This window comes from Orbicella franksi, chromosome 3 (genome assembly GCF_964199315.1).
Source record: "Orbicella franksi chromosome 3, jaOrbFran1.1, whole genome shotgun sequence".
In the NCBI taxonomy this organism is placed as follows: domain Eukaryota; kingdom Metazoa; phylum Cnidaria; class Anthozoa; order Scleractinia; family Merulinidae; genus Orbicella; species Orbicella franksi.
Window position 1 is genome coordinate 9239678 of NC_138147.1, and position 22708 is coordinate 9262385.

The following is a 22708-nucleotide window of genomic DNA, read 5'->3' on the forward strand; positions in this document are numbered from 1 at the left end:
GACGCTCGACTGTATTGTAGCTAACGTGATGACGCTCCCACTTCATCAGAACACGTTATGTTAACGACTGGCCTGTTAACATCACTTGTCAACAATGATGTCAACTCAAGTTAACATCAGTGTAGACGTGTCAACAAGTTATCATGTTAACATGGTGACATGGTTTTTCTGATGTTCACTAGTGAACACGCGTGCATGTTTTAAAACGTGTTAACGTTAGCGTTAACATGTCATAACTCGTTAACAAGTGTAGACATGTCAGCTAGTCATCATGTTAATACGGTGACATGTTTATTCTGTTCACTTGTGAACACGCGTGCATGTTAAGGTGTAACCATCAGCGTTAACTTGTTATGAGATGCCTGAATGTTAGCATCAATGTTAACATACTTGTCAGGATGATAGCTGGTTCAAAACTCAGTCACATGATTTCGAGTAATTAGAAACAAACACGGATAAATTTTGCAAAGCCTTAGAAGCTTGTACGAGCTCGTAGGGTGAGAGCAATTTGCAGTTTTCCTTAAATTGAGGAAACCTTACCTTACCTTTCACTTTGTTTGAGAAAACTCATGTGATAGTAACTGATTTTGTTATTTGCCAGATATTGAACAGAAGCCATTTACAATTTACGGCCCATGCAACCTAGTGAAAACTTAATTTCCTTCCCAGGATCTGTCTTCATCCCGCCCGAACGAGTTTTCAAGACATTCTATGAGAAACTTGCTTTTAATTCAGCATTTGATAGACTTTCATTAGCTTTTCTACTGTCCCTCAACATATGACAACGGGTCAAGTTCGGTTTGTACCTGACAGTGCAACTACTTACCTTATAAGGCGGCTACTTTCTTCCATGTGGCCGGGCCACATGGAACAAAGTAACAGATGAAAACGTTAATCGAAAACAAAGTATGGTGATCTTTCTCGTAAATGAACCAATAACGCTGAAAAATACAAGTAATAGTTCTTACTATGCAAAAAAAAAATTGAAACCCAGCAAAGTAGCAGTGTGTTACGAAGGTCTGAAGGCGAACTTATAGGGCAACATTTTCGGGCAACTTATGCAGCAGTGCAGCAAAGTTGTATTCCAATTAAGTTGCGAAGTGTTTTTGCGTTATCACCATCCGTGTTGGAAGTTGCGGAAACATGTTGCACAAAGCAGGGCTCCTTCAAGGCAATACGCGCAATGACACTTTTAAACTTGCAGTGCAGCACTGTTGTTGTTGCGACAAGTTACAAGATGAGTGTTGCTTTTCAAAAAAGATCAAGCCGTTTTTCTTTTTCTTTTTTTAATTATTTGCTGCTCTCTCGACCAAATTGTTGTTTGTATTAATCAACCTTGCGAAATTTGGCCAGATTTTGACTGGTTAATTTCGATCCTAAATTTAGAGTAGTGTTCAGACGGTTTCAGTTTGGCTGTCACAAAATGTGTTTTGAAGCTGAATTTTTTCTAAGAATATAAATAGACCAACTACCGATAATTCCCCATTGTGTCAAACTATGGCCTGGATACTTCAGCGTCATGGGTCCGTTCACGAAAAAGTTGGTGAACCATTGTTCTTAGTTAACGTTTTGATTGGCCAGTTTTCGTCCAAGTTGGTTCAAGTGGTCGCACTGTGTAGTAACCGTTACCATTTTTATTGGCCTTGAGCATAAAAGATAAACTGTCCTAATACAAATTTATTTAATTTCGAGAACTAAAAGTGGCGCACAACCTTTTGTTTGATCGACCTGGCAACGCGTCTGTTAAATTCATGAGAAGCGGATGCTCTGATCACGTAGTTCTTAATTAAATTTCGATGATCTTTTGAAGGGGATTCACTTCCAAGATGGACTCTCTAGCAGCTCTGTCGCGATTGATGTCTGGGCAGCTTCATTGATTCAAAGTGTAGGGGAACCCTTGTTTACAATATTTTCCTCATTAGCATAAGTGCCTCTCAGTTTCTGATCTAGCTACAAAAGTATCCGTTCTAACAGTTGAAAGGGCACAGCACAATTAACTGTTCCAAGGAATTTGAGCCTCATGTATGTCCTACTTGTTGTTCGCCGCGAGTTTTAAAAATTCAAAATTTTACAAAGAATGTGTGAGTTCATTAGCGCTTTCGCCACCCAGACATTTCCTAGGCTTTGAAAGCTTTTTTCTCCTTGAGTATTACAACCAGAGAGCCACAAATTTTACCAATTACTAAGTTTTAAAAGTTCTTTAAATGTTTGTTGTCATTTCGTATCTAGCACGATGCCCTCTCTGCCCAAAGTCGTATATTAATGAGGAGAAATGTAGACGATGGAATCAGCAAAGATTCGCCTATTAATAGGCCCTTTGCTCGATCCGGTCACATGGTACGGAATTAATTATGCTGGGACGCACGTTACACAATGGGACTTCCAAAACAAAGGAACTCGTACCAGTCCAGCCCGACTTTCCTTTGTTTTGAAAGTCCCACTACATCGTTGCCGTAACTTGCTTCCCAGCATAATTAATTCCGTACCATGTGACCGGATTGTGCAAAGGGCCTATTCAACCATCGGCAACGATGAAGTTTCGCTTGAGCTCTATAACTGAACAAGTGACAGTGACTGTCTGATGAGCTTCAAGTTGGGACGGCGCTTTTCGTGATTGGCTTGCGAAGACGCTGGCGGGTGTTCAACATAACCAAAGCTTTCAGAGTCACCCCAGGCTCTCTCTTCTTATAGTCCAAGAACTGTCATTGGACGTTAAGTCGTTCGCAGGTCCTAGCACGGCTATCGAGTTGGGAACGTCTTGGGAGGCCAGGTACCTAAACAAAAAACACGTATCGTCATCGAAAAGTAAAGGCGCAAGGTGGAAACGAATCAAAATAGAAGATACTCACGTGCGAGCGACGTGAATGATGTCATCCCTAGTCACGCTGAATAACCTATCTCTGTTGGTTTGGCGCATGTCATCTGTCACGCCTTGAGTGAAGTAGCTCATACCACGGTTACTTGGTGAAATTGGTTTGTCAACCTAGGAAAAGACATAAGCAACATGCAGAAGATCAGTCAATCATTAACATTTTTAAGGCATGGTCTAACTGAAGCGCGCAGTCAACGACAGTTAACTCCAACAGTTAACTTCAGTTACCGTTTAGAGGCGGTGGCCTCATGGTTATTGCTCTCGTCTCCGGATCGAGCGGTCCGGGTTCGAGCCCTGGCCGGGGACATTGTGTTGTGTTCTTGGGCAAGACATTTGCCTCTCACAGTGCCTCTCTCCACCCAAGTGTATAAATGGGTACCAGCGAATTTGACGCTGGTGGTAACCCTGCGATGGACTAGCATCCCATCCAGGGAGGAGTAGAAACACTTCTAGTCGCTTCATGCTACAGAAACCGGAGATATGTGCCAGCCTGACGGGCCTCCTGGCCTAAGCAAAACTTTACCTTAACCTAACTATCGTCTAGCATGGAGCAACTTGGTGTATTGCTGCTCTCCTTGGATGGGACGCTTGCCCATCGTAGGTTTACCCCTCCCCTGCAGGTTCCTTAACAGTTAGTTTTTACCCACTAATTATATTCTCGTATAGAGAAAGAGGACACTTGCTGTTGACAGTTAAGTGTCTGGCCCAAGAACACAACACCAGACCCCGACCCGCACTGCTTGTTCCGGATTCCAGTGCGCTAACACCATTGCCATACGACAGAGTGTTTCATAATTAGGAATTATGAGGTGCGGGATATTCACAGGAACATTATCTGGCGAGAAATTTAAAACTTGTCTTGTCTATCCACTTCCACAGGTGGAAGGTTTTGATTCCGGAAATAAAAATTTATATATAATATATATAATATATAATATATATAATATATAATATAATACTAGTTTGAGCACTCTGGCATGGCTTAGACGATACCACAAGGGTGGGATCGTTTGGGGAGACCATATGGCTTCTCCTCCATCCTAGCGTCAGCACTGCACTGATGAGGCCCAGAAGGCCGAAACAGCACTGTCTGCAGTTAGTTATATAATATTTATATATATTGAGACCATGAGAAGAAACTGGTGATATCGATTCGTTGTCATGGATTAATTTTGCTCCTTATTTCACAAGACAGAGTGGAAGGTTGCAGTTTATTTAAATGTAGCACATAAGACTTACCTCTGCAAAGACGGATAGTTTAGCTTCCTCGATGCCTTGATCAGAAAACTTCCCGTCAAGCGCCCACTGGACGGAGTTCTCAAACGCTGAAAGCGTACCCTCGAAATTAGGATCTCTGAAAAAATTATGAAAGATCTAACTGTCAATGATGACCCAAGTGAAATTTAGAACCAACTTATTATTCAACTTGCTTTGTAATCATTCAACTGAAGATGACAGAAGTTCTGTCGAAACATGTCTTGTAAACTTAAAAAATTGGTCGTTTTCCTTTAAAACTTTCTCAGACTTATTAATAGTTCTTTAAGTTCTAAACAATTGAAATCGTTACGGTGACGCTGTTTAGATATCTTAGATTTTTACGCATTTCTTTCTCCGTATTCATCTTAGTTTTAGTTTTGATTGAGAGGATATATCAAAAACGAGATACCGTCTTTTACTACCTTTCCGAACATCTCGAAGTTCTTCAAAAATACTCGGCCGTACGTCGTATCACCTCTCTTCTCGGTCTATGGAAATGTGGTATAACACGGCCTCTCCTTGGGAGAATCAAGCTTTAATTTAAGTCGAGAATGTTTACAAAGATGATAAGGTTCTTCATTCTTATCACCAGCTTTTTTTACCTGTAAGAGAAAAAGGAGAAAATGCCACCTCCAATCTTCGCACCGCTGCCATATGCTCCGCCCTTTTCCCTGCAACGAAAATATTTTCTTTCAACGAAAAGGAACAAAAGAAGCGGAGAAGGCAAAAGCGCAAGGAACGCGAAAACGAAAAACGAACGACGGAACAACCTCAAGAAAAACTTTCACGCACGTACGCCTGTAAACACGCACACATGCACGTACACACGAACGAGCGAACGAGCGAACGAGCGAGCGAACGAACGAACGAACGAACGAACGAACGAACGAGCGAGCGAACGAACGAACGAACGAACGAAAGCATGCTTTCATGGTAGATCGTCCACATATCTGCTGATTAAACTAGCAAAAAACCCTTTAACGCATTTCTTGTGAGGTTAGCATAGGTTTAGTTTAAGGTTCAACAATAGTCAACAAGCAAGAGCCTCTTCTGACACATTTCCACAAATTGTTGTTAGTTTTAAGAAAGGCGGTGGAGCAAATCTCCTCTTTTGAAGTGCTATTGCACAAATTTTGTGAATTGCAGAATTCCCCCCCAAAAAACGATTAACATGTATTAAGCAAGAAGGCTTGAACAATTCTCCTCCATTTTTAAAGAGTCTTTAAAGGAGCTACGCCACAGTTTGCGCTTCTTGAAAAGTTAAGCTTAAATTTTTCACTTCATCGTTTGCAATCCGTATCAATCTTTTCCATCCTTAACCATCCTTGTTCCTTTATGGTTTACTATAGTCTCTCTTGTGTCTTTCTATCTAAGTAACCTACTATTTTTCAGTACGTTTCTTTAAAATTTGCACGTGGCCAAAATAACTCAAAATACCGTGAATGAGCTCCTTTAAACACTGCTTGTTTACCTCAATGACATGTTTTTCTAATCGTACCTTATTTCGCGGTGTAGAAACTTCGCAGAAAGCAGTTTGGCTAAAATTCTCAATCTAAAAACAGAAAAAGACGCAAAATTAACAGTTACAATGACAAAAGCAAATAATTTGGGCGTTTAGCATGAACGAAAGATCGTAAAAGGGCAACGTGAAGAGAACTTGTTAGAATGTCAATCTTGCGTTAAGCATTGCTATTGTATCGCATGTTTCCTGTTTATCTGTTTGTTACAAGCGAGTCGCAATACAAATGACGAACACAATATATAATACAATAAACCATCTTCAGTGATAATAGGCAAGGTTGCTCAGCGAAACGCACTTTACAAGCCACGATTAACACAATTTTTACCGCTTCATAAATAACTTGTGCATTTTACTTTACCTTATTTTACTTCTACCTTAAAAATTGCAGAAAATACTCGCGTAATTCTGAATTCATGGTCGGTTATGATTTTTTAAAACTCGTCAAATTGCATTCTTCTATAGGCTCGTGCAATTTCAAATCCAATTCTATTTAGGTTCAAGACTTACTTGGGGAAGTCCTCGTGAGTATAAGGAACTATAGGAAGGCACCTGCTGATGTAATTGACTGGGAAAGGCATCTCATAATGGGTCTTTAACCCACTCGGCTGATAGTCTGGGCTCTAACAACAGAAAAGTTTGATAAGCTCAAAGCCAACACTTCAATCGTCACGTAACGCTTCCCAGAGGCGCGTTACGTGACCACCCAAAGTCACAAAAGTCCACTCTGAAGAAGTATTTTTTACTCTTAAGAGAAAAACACATCCAGAGTTACACTAACCGAACCACATCCGTAGGCCACGTTGCGAGAGGCAGGCGATAGTCTCTCCTTGTTCAAGTCTAAAGTCCAATAATCTGTTTAAATGTTGTGTTTTATATATAGTGGTCAATGCGTTTAGTTACAAGAGAATCTGTCCTTGATTTACGTTGGACTCACGAAATGAAAACCAAAACCTAAATGTATGGTGATAGGGACATGCACTTAGCTTCAACTGAAGTTAGTTTATCGGTAAGTCACTTAGAGAAAGAAAAGAAATACTTTCACATAAATATAACATAAATAACAGACTCAACTGACTAACAAAACTAGACCGATCGAGGAGAAGAAGGTGGAAGCCACAAGATAGAGGGCTTAAACCTAGATATCCGCAGTACAAGACCAACAATTGTGAGCCGTTTTTGCAGTCAATAGTCTTGTCTGGTTTTAAACATATCTACATCTGAAGTGCATCCTAACATTTCTCGTATCGTTTAATCGTTTGACAACATTATTCTTTTAATACTATAGTCCATTTTAAAGCCAGCTCGAATATGAAAGAATCGCCTGAAGTGCAACATCTTGCCCTAGTTTACGATGTGCGATAATACCTTAACATGGGATGACTCTTCGTATATGCTGCTTGGGAGCGAATCGCAGAAGCCTTCTAAAGCCTTTTGCATGGTCTCTCGACTTTCAGCTGTTGTGTTAACAGCACACCTGCAATGAAATCCCGGTCAGCAAAAAGGACACAAGAGAACCATTCGTGTTGCCCGCCAACGTGGGCGCACAAACAAACTCACCAGACCCGATGTAAAACCGAATTTGGGAACATTTCGCCGGCAGAATTGTCAAGGGGTTAAACGACCAGTTTTCAGATATCACAAAATTAATGTTACCTATAGTCAAGAGAGCGAGACAAGGCAGTTAGACCAAAACAATAACAACAACAACAACAACAACAACAAACGACCAAAAGGTATTTTACCTGAACTGGGTCCCCTCCAACACATTAACTGCTATAGTGCCAAATTTTTTGATAACTGGAGTCAAGTCTTCCAATTCAGCAATATTTTTCATAAACAGGACCTAAAACGAGATGGAAAATGCCACTTGAGTGTACACGATGGTGGCTAAGCGAAAAAAACGAACTTTGGAGGCGCGGTGTTCCCGAGGTTAATGCGCTTAACACAGGATCGCGCAGTCCGGGTTCGAGCCCTGATTAGGGTCATTGTGTTGTGTTCTTGGGCAAGACACTTGACTCACAAAGCCTCTCTCCATCCAGGAGTGAAACTGGGTAACGGCGAATTTAATTCTAGGGGTAATTCTGCGATGGACTAGCATCCCATCCAGGAGTAGTAGAAATACTCCTAGTTACTTCATGCTACAGAAATGTGGGATAAGCGCCGGCCTAATGAGCCCCTTGGCTCGTATGCAGACTTTTATCCAAAAAAATAAAAAATAGGTATCTATTTAATCTAATAATCCCTCACTTCTTTTCTCATTCTTTTCCCACTTTTCTTTTTTAATTTTATTCACTTTTTCGTAACTTTCTATTTTTCTATTTATTATTTCAAAAAAACATTTGTAACTATTGCTAAACTGGCCCCCCTAGACTAGCACTAGCTATCCGCGGGCCAGTCCAACTGTAAAGTTTAACTCTTAAAGAAATAAGATAATTGATTGATTGATTGATCCAGTAACTCACGGAACAAGAGCGTGTTAAAGCTACATCTAACTCAACTTGACAACATTTGGATTTCAAAATGTTTGCCTGTGGGAGTATTCGTGTGGGCAATACCTGAGAGAGTCCACCAAACTGCTCACTGAGATGCGCCGCGGGAGACAGGGAACTGGCCGCCAGTGCCATCGCGAATAAGTGTCCCGAGTGGGAGACAGACATCGCTAGGTCTGAGGCGAGCATGTTGATGAGCGTGCGCAGACGCTCGGTGTCGTTCAGTGTAGGTCTGCAATACGTGTTTAACAAAGTTAATACTGTTTGCTTCCACCCTCCGAGGGAGACTGACGTAAGAATGCTCTAATTGAAGGTACCTACCTGGCAAATATTTCTCCCCACAAGTAGAACATGTGAGGAAGATTCTTGTCGAGACAGTGAGAGGAAAATTCAAGACCCTGAAAAAACAGAAACTCGTCTTAAGATATCAACAATGGTTTGGTTTTGTTTAAGGTTTAATTTCAACTCGTTTAAGTTTTCCAAACTGGCAAACCGTTATCTAGGAGTATCTTAAGATCGCGAATATAAGATACTAAGATTGCGCGACTTGCGATTGTGCAGTCATCTCCATATCCTTAATTATCCTTCACATCTGTCCCCCAAATATCACGGTTATTGTTTTCTATTGTTCAGCGAGCCAGTAGTGTGGTTCGTAAGAAGAAAAAAACCACCCTCACCCCTTGCAGGGTAACGTAAGAACCCTGCTCTACCCTTACTATCCTTGGATGGATTGGTAGTAGCATTCTACCCCTCTCCACATGTTGAGTTGTCATCACCCCACCCTCACCTGTTCAAACGCGTTCATGCTACTGTGGTGGGTAGAGATGTGTGTTGATAGTGCCATGCCACCTGTTCGCATCTCCATCATTTGGGACAACTCGCGATAATTCAGGTTACCGGCGCCCATCCTACAACACGACACACAGACGCTTTAGAGTACGACACTGCAATAACTTTGCGTTGGCTGGTCCAAATAGACACGCAGGTTGACCGGTGGCAGGGCTACTTCTTTAAATTGAGTCGCACTAGGGTAAGGAGTAAGACCCTAACTGATCTCAATCAGGCGAGAAGGGTTAGGGAGATATATCGAACACTCAGAATACATAGTAAATGGCTTGAACCCAGGAGTATCAGTAGTTCGTATAGTGTGATCGTCCGGGTGAGGGTAGTTCTGAAAAGAACTGTTGTTGGTGACTGAGGTTTTCACGTTGGTCAGTGAGTGTTTTTTTCTAGACTGTTTGGTAAGCCGCGACAAGAACGAACTGCGAACGACAGTATACAGAAAACCGACGCATACCGACAGATTACTTGACGAATCATCCTACAACCCGACTTCACACAAAGCCACGACTATAAAGACTTTGACGAGACGAGCACAATTAGTTTGTGACACACCGGACAGCTTACTTGACGAATACAGATACCTTGAAAGTGTTTTTCACAAAAACAACTACAACGCTGACTTTACTAGACGAAACATTTACAGACCTACTGAAGCTGATTCAACGAACAGGAACCCAACGCCTGTTACAGTGACTATACCTTACATTACGGGTACTTCCGAGACCATCTCACGGATCCTACAGCCCTACAACATCCGTGTAGCCCACAAACCTACAACTACCACGTTACGAAACTTACTGACCAACGTGAAAGACAGGGACGAACCTAACAACAGACAGGGAGCAGTTTACAAGATCAAATGCTCCGACTGCCAGGCTTCCTACATAGGTGAGACTGGCAGAAACCTTAACACGAGACTGACTGAACACAAACGAGCCACGAGAAATGGTGATACCAACAATCACATTGCTGTACATCATCAACTGACAAACCACAACATGGACTGGGACTCTGCCTAGTGCTGAAGCCACAGTACAAACTATTTTCAACGACTGACTCTGCAAAGCTGGTACACTAACCTAGAACAAACGCCACTTAACAGATGTCAACAACTACCAGCGCCTTACAAACGACTTATCCATGACGGAAACGAAACCGACAAACAGACTTCCAACAGACCGACTTAATTTGACTAACAATAGACGGACCAAAAACCGACTAATTTGACTAACAGTAGACGGATCGAAACCCACCAATGACTGATGACAAACTCTACACGAGTCTCTCAGCCAATACCACCGTGGTTAAACTGACCAATCATGTTCAACGGACCAGACTTATAACATCATCGCCTGACAAAAACTATTCACTTGACTCTGAAGATGGAATCCGCTCAGGTTGTCGAAACGTCAGTCATCAACAACAACAACAGTTCTTTTCAGAACTACTCTCACCCGGACGATCACACTATACGAACTACTCAGAACAGTGTTTACCACAATTCCAAACACCTCAAAGTTCGTCAAAAAACACGATACCCATCGATGCATGAACCGTATTTTCAAATCTCTTCTAGGTGTTTGGAAGTGTGGTAATACACGGTCTCTCGTGTTTGATATACTACTCTTGGTGAGTAGGGATGGGACAGTAGTGAGAACCTTCGCCTCCCATTAATTTGGCCCAGGTTCGATTCCGGCCAGGTGTGCGGTGTGCAAGTGTGCGTTGAGTTAGTCGTTGCTCCGGGTTTTCTTCCTCCACAAAAAGCAACATCTCCAAATTCCAACTCGACCAATATAGAGGACCCGCATATTTGCATAGAGGACCCACCTATTTGCATATAAAAGAGCTCAGCGAACTATTCGAATGAGACGCATTAGCGTGCCATGTGGGGACAGCAGCAAGATCCAATTAGTCTGTCACCAAAACGTTAAAGAAACTTAATTGTGTTAGGTACTTGATTTTTCGGCAAAACAACCTCGTAACAGCTTCTCCACAATCATTTTTTCCTGAAGCTGGTGACAGAAAATGCAGAAGAAACCTACTTGGTTAGGATGAAGCAGAAGAGAGGCAAGTATTCCCTCAAGTCATCAGGTATGTCACTAATACTGGAAATGGCACGGAAGTATGTGATCCCATTGGTGGGCTGTTCACAATACTGCACAGGGACACCAGCTGTTGGTAAAACATAGTTCACAGTCAATTAAACATTGATTTAAACAATTACTATGGTTCACTCTTTTGGACACTGTGAAAGAAATTCGAGTGTGCAACCATTTCATAAAAAGCTATTATCGTTCTTTCTCGTGGTCCTGTTTAATATGTACAGAGCAATTCTTACTTTCACATCTCTGGATTAAACCCTGGTATGTGACTTTTCAAATGAAAAACCTAGAGTGCTACTGTTTAAGCGAAATCTATTGAGCAGTGCTTTCACTTTATACTGTTTATTATGCTGTACAAGGTGGTTCTAACTTAACGTCTTTGGATAAAACCCAAATGTGCGACCATTCAAATGAAAGCTACTGAGCAGTACTTTCAAGTGGTGCTGTTTGTCTTACAATGTTATTGTATTGTTTTGTTGTGAACTTTGAACTTACACGTTCATTGGTTATCTAGCATCGTAGCGGCGTAATGTAAAACAAGCACAGTTCATCTACACTGTACCTTTTAATACGTGGGGCAATTCAAAAAATTGTTTGCGTTCATTTCACCTTACAGCTTGTAATCAGTCATGTTCAAATTGTTTGAAACCTACCAGAAACGTAGTGTTCCAGGGCAATAGGCTTGATGCTGGGATCAATATCTAGGGAAAAAAAAATGGAAGAAAAAGTATTTTCAGCTTTAAAACGAATACTAAGAAGTCTCTAGGGCTTACGGACGTGTTTTTGCTTCGTTAGACTACAAAGCATATATTCGGAAGTTCAAGGAATTGAGAATTCAGTTATCGCTCACCAGACATCACCATCTTTGGAAGACAAGACACATCTTCTATGGCGTTCTGTTGTTCTGCCAGTTCGATATCTGAGGAGGTGAGAAAAAAAAAAAGACATACATGTACATTTTGAGAGACAATGTTTTTGTTAATTAGGTATGAAGATCCTCTCGGAGAACATGATAAAACTTATAATTATTGTATTGTATTGTTTTGACTGGATAATAGAAGCTGGAAACACTTTACTAAATATGCACTGCTATAAACTGCCTAAAACAGCTAGAGTTCTAAAATGGGACTTACCTTTTTGATAAATATAGTTTTTGTCTTCTTCAGACAGACAGCTAACTTTGCTCTTTAACTTTTCCTGTTCTTTCCTGTTTAGTTCTGTCTCGTACTCCGGCTGTTGAAAGAGAGAAAAACATAAAGATAAGGGAGGTGTTACAGAGACAAATTCGACTTCTAATCATGCACTTGTGATGCTTGATCACCACTTACTGGTCAGTTTTTCTTATATACAGTTCATCAAATGATTGAATTTCTAACATCGAAATCTATAGGAAAAGTCCATTTGAAATTTTTCAATACTGTCGAAGGGGACAAAAAAGTAGTCTGTTCACAGCATTACTCAACTGTTATGAAAGAGAGAAGTACATGTAAGCATGGGAAAGCGAGTGCAGATTGCACGAGAGACAACTGCTGAGAAGTAACAGAAGTAGCACTGCCTAAGTCAATCTCCAGTGGCTAGCCTAGTGAGTTTTGTTAAGACTTATTCAATGGCAAGTGGAGCCCTATTAATTTATCCACTGGGAAATGTTTTCTGCCAGGCTCCAACTGCATGAATAAGACAACACACACAACACACATACATCAGGATTCATGACAAGAGTAAGGCAGTGAGGGTTGTCTTTGAAACACTCTTTCACTTTATCCTGAAGGAATGGTCCACTTGCAAGTTTTTCCTGAAAACAAAGGAAAAAAGAAAATCCTCATCACTGTGCTCTTCCACTGAAATGGTTCTTGTATATAATAGCAATTCATGTCATAGCCATACAATATCCTAACATGAAGCCCTGATAGGCATACCAAATGTACATTTCAGTTAACATATAATTTATCTTCCTTATTTTATAGCCCTTAACTAATTCTTCCTGCCTTTTCCGATCACCATCAAGGCTGTAGTTATTTCATGTCATTGTAAGGTAAAAGCTCAGACCAGTTCTGCTTGCACAATACGTGTACAAATAACTGCAATCTGATTAAATCAAGGAAAGCCTCAGTCATGTTGTCACACCTTAAAAAGCTGCACACGGTCATTAATAAGGAGATAATCTGAAGGATCTGCTCCGTGATTCCAAGCTGACATTAGACCCTGAAATGAACATTGAAATAAAACCTAAATGCAGTCACACCAGATGTTCAAAGGAAGAACTGAGCAAATAAATTGGATTGACAGTCGGCCAAGCGGCATTGAGCAAACTGTCAATCAATATTTGACTATTGCGCCGCAACATTGCATAGTTCCTGATGACAGAAATGAAATAACCTATTGCAAATTATTGAGTACATTGGGAAGAAATTTTAGACATGTAACAGCCCCAATCTATGTAAACAATACGTATTCCACTGGGGTTGTGACAAATATTTGTCATGGCAATGTTCATTCCCTAAACTCCAGGTCAAGTGTAACTCAGAAAAATATATAGCATCTTAAAATTAAGATGTAAGTTGGAAAACATTATGTAAAACTATTGTGATCTGAGAGATTATTCAGCTAGACAAAATAAACTAATCAAATGCTCAAGAAGGCTGGTGTTTGAGAAAAACATACCGTAATTAATCCAAGTCCAAAGTTGCTACTCTGATGTTTTGTAGCCAGCTCCACTTTGTGCAGTGCTGCTTCAATCCTCTCAGATGGAAAACCTTCACTGCAATAATACACGGGAAAAATTCTGATAACTGATAAGGCTTCAAACTTTGCTCTTAAACCATAACTACTCAGTAAAATGTTGGCAGGAGTAAAACAGTGTTAATGGGGACCTTACACAAAACACAACGGCAACGAGAATGTCACCAAATAAAAGGTTTAATGAGGAGAACAATGGCTTTGCACATGCTTTATAATTCATGGTACATTTCTTTGCTGTCCTCTGCAAATCAACAATGTGAAATGACCAATTTTTTTTCAGTTTTTTGACAATGGGACCCACTACTGCTAACTTTTCCTATTTCTACATGTATATGGAACTGAATGTATTCATAGCATATTCAGCAGGGGAAAGTTTTAATACTGACAAGCACACTCAATACATGATTGTAGATCTAAGTAAATGCAAAATTCCAAAGTAAAATACGAATACACTCTTTAATAGGCGTTGTTCTTGCCATCGCCATTGTACATGTGTAAGGTTCCTAATCTTTCTCATGTCCAGAATACAATGTACATAGCAGGTCAGCAGGCCATATTTAACTTAACACTCTCTCTTTAGGACCCAGCCATTGCAGACTCTAAATGACTTAGATATCAAATCACAGTTCCTCAAAATAAAGATTTTTGAGGTACCATTCCCCATCCCTACATCTGTATTATGAAGAACTAAATAAGGAAATTAATAATTAACTTCATATTTACGGCAAAGGACAGCTAATTGTTACAATTTTCAGTGGCAACAATTTGTCATGACTGGCATGTGATCGACGTACAAGCCCGGGGGTGGGAGGGTGGGGGCGGTGACTGAGCCCATATAAAAAGGACAGGGGTGATTGTCGGAAATTTTGAAAAGAATCCCTAAGAAGTACATGTACCAAGATCCTGTTTTGTGGCATGGCTTGAAATGTTTTTCACCCCTAAGAGGTACCATTTCAAAAACAACTCATTATCTCCTGTCATGTTTTTTTGACTCCATACCCTAAAAGGTACTGCTACAGCTCCTGTTGTGGAGCTAGGCCTCTTGGGGCTGAACACTCCAAGAGATATCAAATCCACTTTTTTAACCCATAAAAGGTACAATGAGCACCCAGGGCTGTCCTTCTTACATAGGAGTTCAACCTCCTGGGGTACAAGTCACACACTGCCTGAGACAAGTAGCTCTTGAATTGGAGAATTTATTTGTTTATAACTGGTGCAGAGAGGGAGTTCAATCTGTTCTTGTAGCTGAAGACGCACTTACTCAATAACCTTGTCAAATGTCTTGTGAATGGTTTCCACAACCATTGGGTAGTCATCTCTCTTAATTCCTTGAAGACCAATGGAATATGAAGCATCTCTTGTACCATTATCATACCTGTAACAAAGATGATACATATGCACAAATCAAAATAAAATTGAAACATTAATTAAGTGAAAGACAGGATGAAATTGTGTTAACAACCATTGCCTTTAAACTCCTATTAATGTTTTTTTTTTTTCTTTTATTCTTTCCCGATGAAGATTTTAGTAGATGACTATGAGAAACAAAAATCAATCTTGCTTTAACCAAGATTAAAATCAAACAAGATCTAATAATAATACTCACCCCACTCCTGGAGAGTAGTCTGAGCCAATATTTGGTGCAATAAGAGATTGGTAGAATGGCGAGTTTGGACCACTGACTAAGAGCGATGATAAAATGACCATAGTAAAGTTCTCAAATGCATCTGTGCTACTGTAGATAAGATAAATAATTTCCATTCAGAATTGCCCTGAGTTAAAAGTGTAAAAGTGTAAATAGACCTAAACTATGCTAAATCATTTACAACCCATCATAAATATATTAATAAGTCTATTTACGTAGGTGCTAAAGAAATGGCAGAACCTGCAATTTGGGGGTAATCAAATAAAACTGGGCTTGTAGTGACATTTTCAACTAATCAGATTTAAAAATTATATTTATCATTATTTTAGTTAGAGAGGAAGCCACATGAGCCTTAGCTGGTTTTCATGCAGGTCCTCCTTCATGGTCAAATTGCAATTTGGGTGTTATTTTTTTGTGGAGGGAAGAAAATTCTCAGAGCAAGGCAAGAACCAAACTCAACCCACATACGGCACCAGGCTAGAATTGAACCAGGGCCACATTGGTGGGAGACAAGCGCTCTCACCACTATGCCATCCCTGCTCCCCCAATAACTTAATAAGCCAATAAAAATTAATTAGTTTGTTACATTTTGTATTTTTTTTTGGCAAGTTGTTCTTGACAGCACTCGAGTATCAGAAGAAGCCAATCTGGATTGGTACTGAGTTTAGCAGTCCACTGAAACAAAGTTTTTTAAATGAGAGAAATTCACAAACCTTCCTGTTAAGTAATGCAGTCCCACTGTAGTTTGCTTGTCTGGATTTGCTGCCATTGGATCAGCAGGGCAGGTCACATGCTTTTCTCGCTAATAGAAACACAAAGTTCACAAAACTGTTATAAAACAGAGCTTCTGGAGTTAAAAAACAGCTCAAAAATAGATGATCAGTAGAGTGTTATTATGTGTCTGTTGCAGATATCACTTTGTACCCTTGGATGTACAGAGAGGTGTACATGTATTTACCTTTAACCATTCTCTTGTGTTCACACGTACCAATACCATTTATGCAATATACATGTATTTAACATGAAAGACCATGTTTGAGCACATTTCCAAACACTGAGTTCTAAAAGAGTTGAAAATAAAACATGCAGCAAAGTATTTTTGACAAACTTCCAGGTGTTTTGAAATGTGATCAAACACTGTTTTAAGTGTTTTAATATCTTTCTCAATCGAAAATAAAACTAAGGAGAAAACGCAGTTAAATAAAATCGTAAATATTTAGTATACTAATTAAGATCAGATATCCAAACACCTTCACGCTCTTGATTTCCTTTGTCTAAACTTGATGAATTGTTAATGAGTTTGAGAAAGTTAATTACAAAATTAACAAAAAATATGCATTGTTCCACAGTTTGATGTCCAAATACATTATGTGCATGTAGTTTTTCTTTCCAAATAACAATACTATAAATTGATCATTTTAATTTATACTTACTGGTTCTGTCCACTGGGGCTCATGAGGAACATCTGTTGTTACAGAAATCTTGTTAAAGTGACAGAGAACTTTATTCTCAATGTACTCTAAATGACTTTCCAGGGGTAAATCTCCATAAGTATAGAACCTAGAAGAAATCCTCATGGTTACTAAGAAATGCAAAGTGTCTTGCACAAGAACACAACACAATTTCACTGGCCAGGGTTCAAACCCGGACCACTCGATCCAGAGGCAAGTGCACTAACCATGAGGTCACTGCACCTCCACAACTTACATACTGTATAGTGAGCATGTTATGACTGACCAATTTTACGGACCATGTTTTACAGTACAGCTCACTCCCCACATGCTTGACTTGCCCTTTTTTTGCTACTGAACTCTAAAGCAAGAGAATTCTCACTTTTGGCCCATGTGTGCAGCATGTGACCATGAATTACCAGAGGAAAACTGTTAATCTCAAGCTTCATTTAATAAGAGTCATTTTAAAACCGTGTTACATCAAGACGTACACTTTAGGGAACTTCAGGGAAGCATAATGTAATAGTTCCAAATCATTTGACATACCTTGAATTACTGGGATGATAATGTGAAGCATGGAAATCCTTTAACTGCTGCCACTAAAAGAACAAATAAAATGTTAAGTATTAGAGCTGCTGCATGAGCAAGTATATTAAGAGAAATTTCAAAACGTTTGAGGTCAAAATTACTGGGCAGGTATTAGCCTGTTAACCAGTTGTTTCCTTCCCAAGTGTGCAAGAGGTGAATGAAAAGCTAGGTAGACACAATTACAAAGGCTTAGGGCATGAAAGAGTTGCAGGCAAAATACAGGTAGATATTTTTTATGTAACAAGTGCTCCTATCAGCTGAATTTTGCAGGAGGCTACATTTTAAACACAGTCATGATTTAGATCTATGTACTGATCGTTGCATTCAAGTTAAACTAAAGAAAAAGAGTGACTGTTTCTTGTCCACATAACCCAGTGCAAACATCTGAGGAAATTTGGGAACATTTAAACGTACCCTAATTTCTAAATGCCAGTCACAAGTTACAAAACTTTATGTGAACTTTTTAATTTTTGATTGACATGAACTAACTTAGAGTAAATTATGCCATCAGCAACAGCTTGCACCATGCGTTGTGCACATTTAAATGCCAAAACCAAATTGACCACAGTAAATGTTGCCATCAGCAACAGCTTGCACCATGCATTATGCATATTAAATACCAAAAACAAATTCATTATGCATGCACTTACTGTAAGGTCTGGAATACAGAGAGGGTCACCTCCACTGTTGTTGCTGTATGTGTGACTGGGTAACAAGTTCATCTGGGCATGATGCAGAAATAGTGACTCTGGTGTTGACTGTGGAAGCAACATAAAACATGCAATCTAATTACTTACTAGAAGACTTTATATTTTATTAGAGCCTTAATTCCTGTGAGCAGATACCTTCCGTAGGTGGGCATCCCCCATAAGCAGACAATTAGGTTGTGTTCTATTGGGATCAACTGTTTCTGGTTGGTTGAGTTTTTTGTGGTCTGTTGGGGAAAAGCCGTTTTCAGTAGGTTTGGTTGATCAACTTTTAAACCAGCTTCAAACCAGGTTGATAGTCTTGAAAACGTATTTGCGTGATTATGGCGGGTGATTGTAGCATGCATAAGGACTATAACCAGGAGTTACCAAGTTTCAAATGAAAACGGTTAAAAAACTGTTCTATTGAGAAACGTCAGCTGTGACAACCCAAACTGGTTGCGGTTCAAACAGTTGATCCCGTTCACGATCTTAACCATGGTCCTAACAAAAGGTCTCACTGTTGTTTGATATTAGACTTGTAATCCTATTTTGTACTATATGTCAGACTGACTATTTCAAAGAAAAATATATGTTGGATGAAATTGTTTTTGTATATTATAAGTAGCCATCAAATTTATGTGCAGAATTAAGAATAAATCATAGAAGTCTCAAAAATTATGAGTCCAGTTAATCAAAAGTTGAGAATGATGGAAACTGATCAAAGATCTTTAATTCAAGCTTCAATTAGAGATTTAAGAAACAATATTGTTCACCAAAATAACACAATTATGATTTTAGTTTTGAAAATGGACTTACCATGGCACCTTTCATTTCATTGAACACCACTCCCTTAAAAATCATTGGTGAATCAGGATCGGACAAATCTTCAGGTTCCAATCGCCAGCCTTCCTGCCTAGTACAAGAAATACAGGTAATTTATATGTAGATAGGTTACAATAGAAACATATTTGTAGAAATAATAAGAAGTGTCTTGAGTTCATGATATGGCTAAAGTATATAAACTGTGCCAGGGCAAATTAAGATGTAACCCAAAACTTAATCCTATGGTGCAATTTTCTTATAATAAATTAAATCAAATTATTATTAAATTAAATTAAAAGTTTTATTGGTTGCCACGCTGTGGAGGACATTAATACATGTACAAGTAATAAAGTTATTAGGAGTTCAAAATGAAAAATTACTGGTTCACAACAAGCTTGCAGGTTGACATGCATGCAGTTTGAGATACATTTGTACATGACTCTGACTCTGCCAAAAATGCTATTAAACTCACCAAAAGTCCTGTTCTCGAAGGTGTGGAAAGAAGGCTGCATCCAGATAAACAGACAGCAAGTTTTCAAAGTCTTTGGAGTTTTGTGTTGAGAAAGGATACATGGTGAAATCACTGGCTGCAAAAAAGATTCAAAGCAATGTCTATCAGAGAGGTGAGGAAAAAACAAACAAAACAACAATCTCATAAAAACCGAAATCACAGCCATTTGATTTTTTAACTGACAGTCCAACTTTCAAAGTTGGCTTCAGAGTATGAAACCCTTTTCATTCGAGGTTCTGGGAACTGTGAAAGTTGACAGCAGTAACAGTAACCAAGAAATTAAAGGAAGACGTAAATAATAAATTAAATACAAATAATGAAAATTGAGGTTTCCAAAGACAAAACATTGTTACAAAGTACACTGTAGCAAAGTATCTTGCATAACTTATGCACAGTGAATCTAATCCTGAGTCAATTAAAGCTGTTCATGTGTACTATCCCTTTTAGACTGAAGTGGCAACTTGAGATTGAATGAGACACAACACTCAAAAGCATCAGACTATAAACTATATATTGACAGCAAAACCACTGACACCCCATACCTGTAAAAGCATTCATGAAGGTAGAAAGAGATCGGTTGAGCATCTTAAAGAATGGATCTCTAACAGGATACCTCTGTGAGCCGCACAGAGCAGTGTGTTCCAGAATATGGGAAACTCCTGTACTGTCCATTGGAGTAGTCCTGAATCCTACACTGAAGTAGAAAACAAAGACATAGACAAGTACACTTTACTCTCAGAGCTAATCCTAGTTGTTTTGTACAATGGAAACCATAAATCAGCTCTGGCCTGGTAGGCCAGGATGCCAAATGCCGACTTTTATAGACAAGTGTGACTGCAAACTGCAGTGTTTCTTATCGATTAGACCTTAAGTGTTTAAACTACTGATAAGAAGTGTACCTTTGAAATACTATGATATTTTAATACTTGCCATATTTTTTGGCTCCAACCTTTTCTTTAATAGTCAGTCTTATTACCTGGCCTTTTACATAACATGTACTATCAATAATTTCTTATTTCAGAAAGAAATGGGGTTGTTTCCTGCTGGGAGAACTTTGAACTACAGATTGAAATACATGTCCTAAACAGCTTGAATGAAACAAAATAAATGGCATATAACTTGTACCTGAAAACATTGTTAGAATCATCTCTGGCAATGTGCAAATGCTGAGCACCTGTTTTGTCATGTGTCAGCTGTACAGAAACCAGGAACAATTCAGGAACAGACACCACCTGTGACAAAAATGGTGACATACACTCAGTACATAGTTAGCATTAAACATCTTTCTTTAAGGTGGCTCAAAACAGTTTCAAGCACTTAGATTTTGATGGGTCATTATAAGCACTCTTTATCACTTGATGCTACAATCATGGTATCAGAAAACTGTCCAGTCATTGATAAACAAGTTATCATTTTTGTGACACAATAGGTTACCATAGCAACAGTATGACCTGCCAAAAACACCCTTAATTTAAAGCTTTAGGGGCTTAAATTCAAAAAACTGCAGGGTGAAATTTTTTCATATTATCAAATTTTGATAAGTATGATAAGATGCAACTTTTGGCTAAGTTTAAAAATTTTCTGTACATAGGGTTTAGAGCCACCATAAAACTTTAAAGTGGCTCTGAACCCTATGTACTTGCTTAATGGCCCTTATCAGGTTTCTAGCCAGATGGGTGTCCAGATGTCTTGTGGAGATCCTTTTTGTTATAGAAAATTGTTTCATTTTTTGCATGCTGCTTAACAATTTGTTCATTTGAACAGACCTTATAGCACATTTTGGACACCCACTTTTCAAATGCTGGCTAATAGCCTAGTATTCTTGTTAGACTTGACATACACTGTACAGTGCATATGTACCTTATCAACTGTATATCCATGGATTCTATCACCTGGTTTTAAATGATCTGTTCAAAAAAGCAAATAATGATAAAAGTTTATTCACAGAGTTGCAATGGTTTAAGGTTTCATGAACAATGATATCCTGAACTAAATAATGACCAAGAATTCCCAAAACTTACTTGCAGCTTCTAAAGAATTGAACTTGTTTTCTTCCTTCAACACACATAGGCCACGTTTAAGAACAGACCTGCCATTGCATCGCAAATAGATGTGAATTAATTTACAGAACCAAATCAATATTACCTAATCTTTGTGAGAAGAGAAAGTCAAATGAAGGCGCTGCTCAAAATAAGTATTCGAATTTCCTCAAAAATTTTCCCAGGAAATTTCACTTGGCCACAGGCACAATCCACTAACCCAACTGGGAAATTGCCTAGCCCCGGACTGTTGGACAAGACTTTCTTTGGACACTGGTCATACCACAAGATTCCCAAGCTCCATCAGGGTCATTGGGACTTTTTGAAAAAGCCCCAAAATGCCACAAAAACATAACAAGAATACAGGAGAATTAAAAAATGCCATTTTGATCGAATATGTTTTCCATATTTTGAACTGTAATGATTGATCATAGTTTTCACTCCCATACAAACTCCTACACTGTGCTATGCAACTGAGTGTTATATATTAAATGTTCACCGCTTGGGAGACCTGTGGTTGTACAATTTGAATTTGTAAAGTTAAAAAATGTTTCCTTTTCCACAAATTATTCCTTTTTTCAGATGTGTTGTTCCAGAAAATATCCATATACTCAACCCCGTAAGAAATGATTTTTGTTTTGAACCTCTCACATCTTAAAAAGTTCCAATGACCTTCCATAAGTAGGTATTGATATTTTTCGCATACACATTATTTCGCTAAAAACCTGCAACTGGCCTTGACTTGACAACAGCACCCTTAATAACAGTTAACTTCATCGAACCCATTTCATGACTTGTTATTTTTAATACTCATGTTGGACGCCAGCAAATTAGTTCAAGGTCTTCAAGTCAAATCAAGAATGATGTACGAGTTGCGTGAATGATGCAAGATCACTGGACGAATATTTATGTTTCTTCACTTACCGTTTGCAATGCCTTGAAAGAGGACTCCACTGCGGTGAAAGGAAGCAACGGCTGGCTCTCCACATTCTTCAAAATTCCAGATCCCAGCAGTCACAGGAAAGTTCGTAAATTTTTTTTTTTTCACTTCATTTTCTGTGGCTGTACAACCAACATGGCGGAAACTGGCTTTGTATCCAAGCCTGGTGAAAAGTTGACATTTGAGCCCATGATCAATC

At 39.1% G+C, this 22708-nt stretch overlaps 1 protein-coding gene across 1 annotated transcript; it reads right to left on the reverse strand.

The window, feature by feature from the left end:
• Positions 1-669: 669 nt before the first annotated feature.
• LOC145481152 (presequence protease, mitochondrial-like) lies at positions 670-22678 on the reverse strand. The gene is made up of 31 exons (XM_081459569.1): positions 22494-22678; positions 21552-21619; positions 21391-21437; positions 20656-20762; positions 20073-20224; positions 19492-19606; positions 19014-19110; positions 18159-18266; positions 17467-17519; positions 16903-17029; positions 16183-16271; positions 15431-15559; positions 15086-15199; positions 13747-13843; positions 13210-13287; positions 12785-12877; positions 12219-12318; positions 11936-12004; positions 11739-11786; positions 11026-11155; positions 8928-9048; positions 8462-8538; positions 8207-8372; positions 7394-7494; positions 7017-7125; positions 6159-6271; positions 5628-5681; positions 4732-4800; positions 4112-4226; positions 2850-2983; positions 670-2774 (listed from the first exon to the last, which is right to left on the reverse strand). Exons 1-31 carry the CDS (start codon positions 22556-22558, stop codon positions 2666-2668), a joined length of 3054 nt encoding a protein of 1017 aa, XP_081315695.1. The 5' UTR covers positions 22559-22678; the 3' UTR covers positions 670-2665.
• Between the last annotated feature and the right edge of the window lie 30 nt (positions 22679-22708).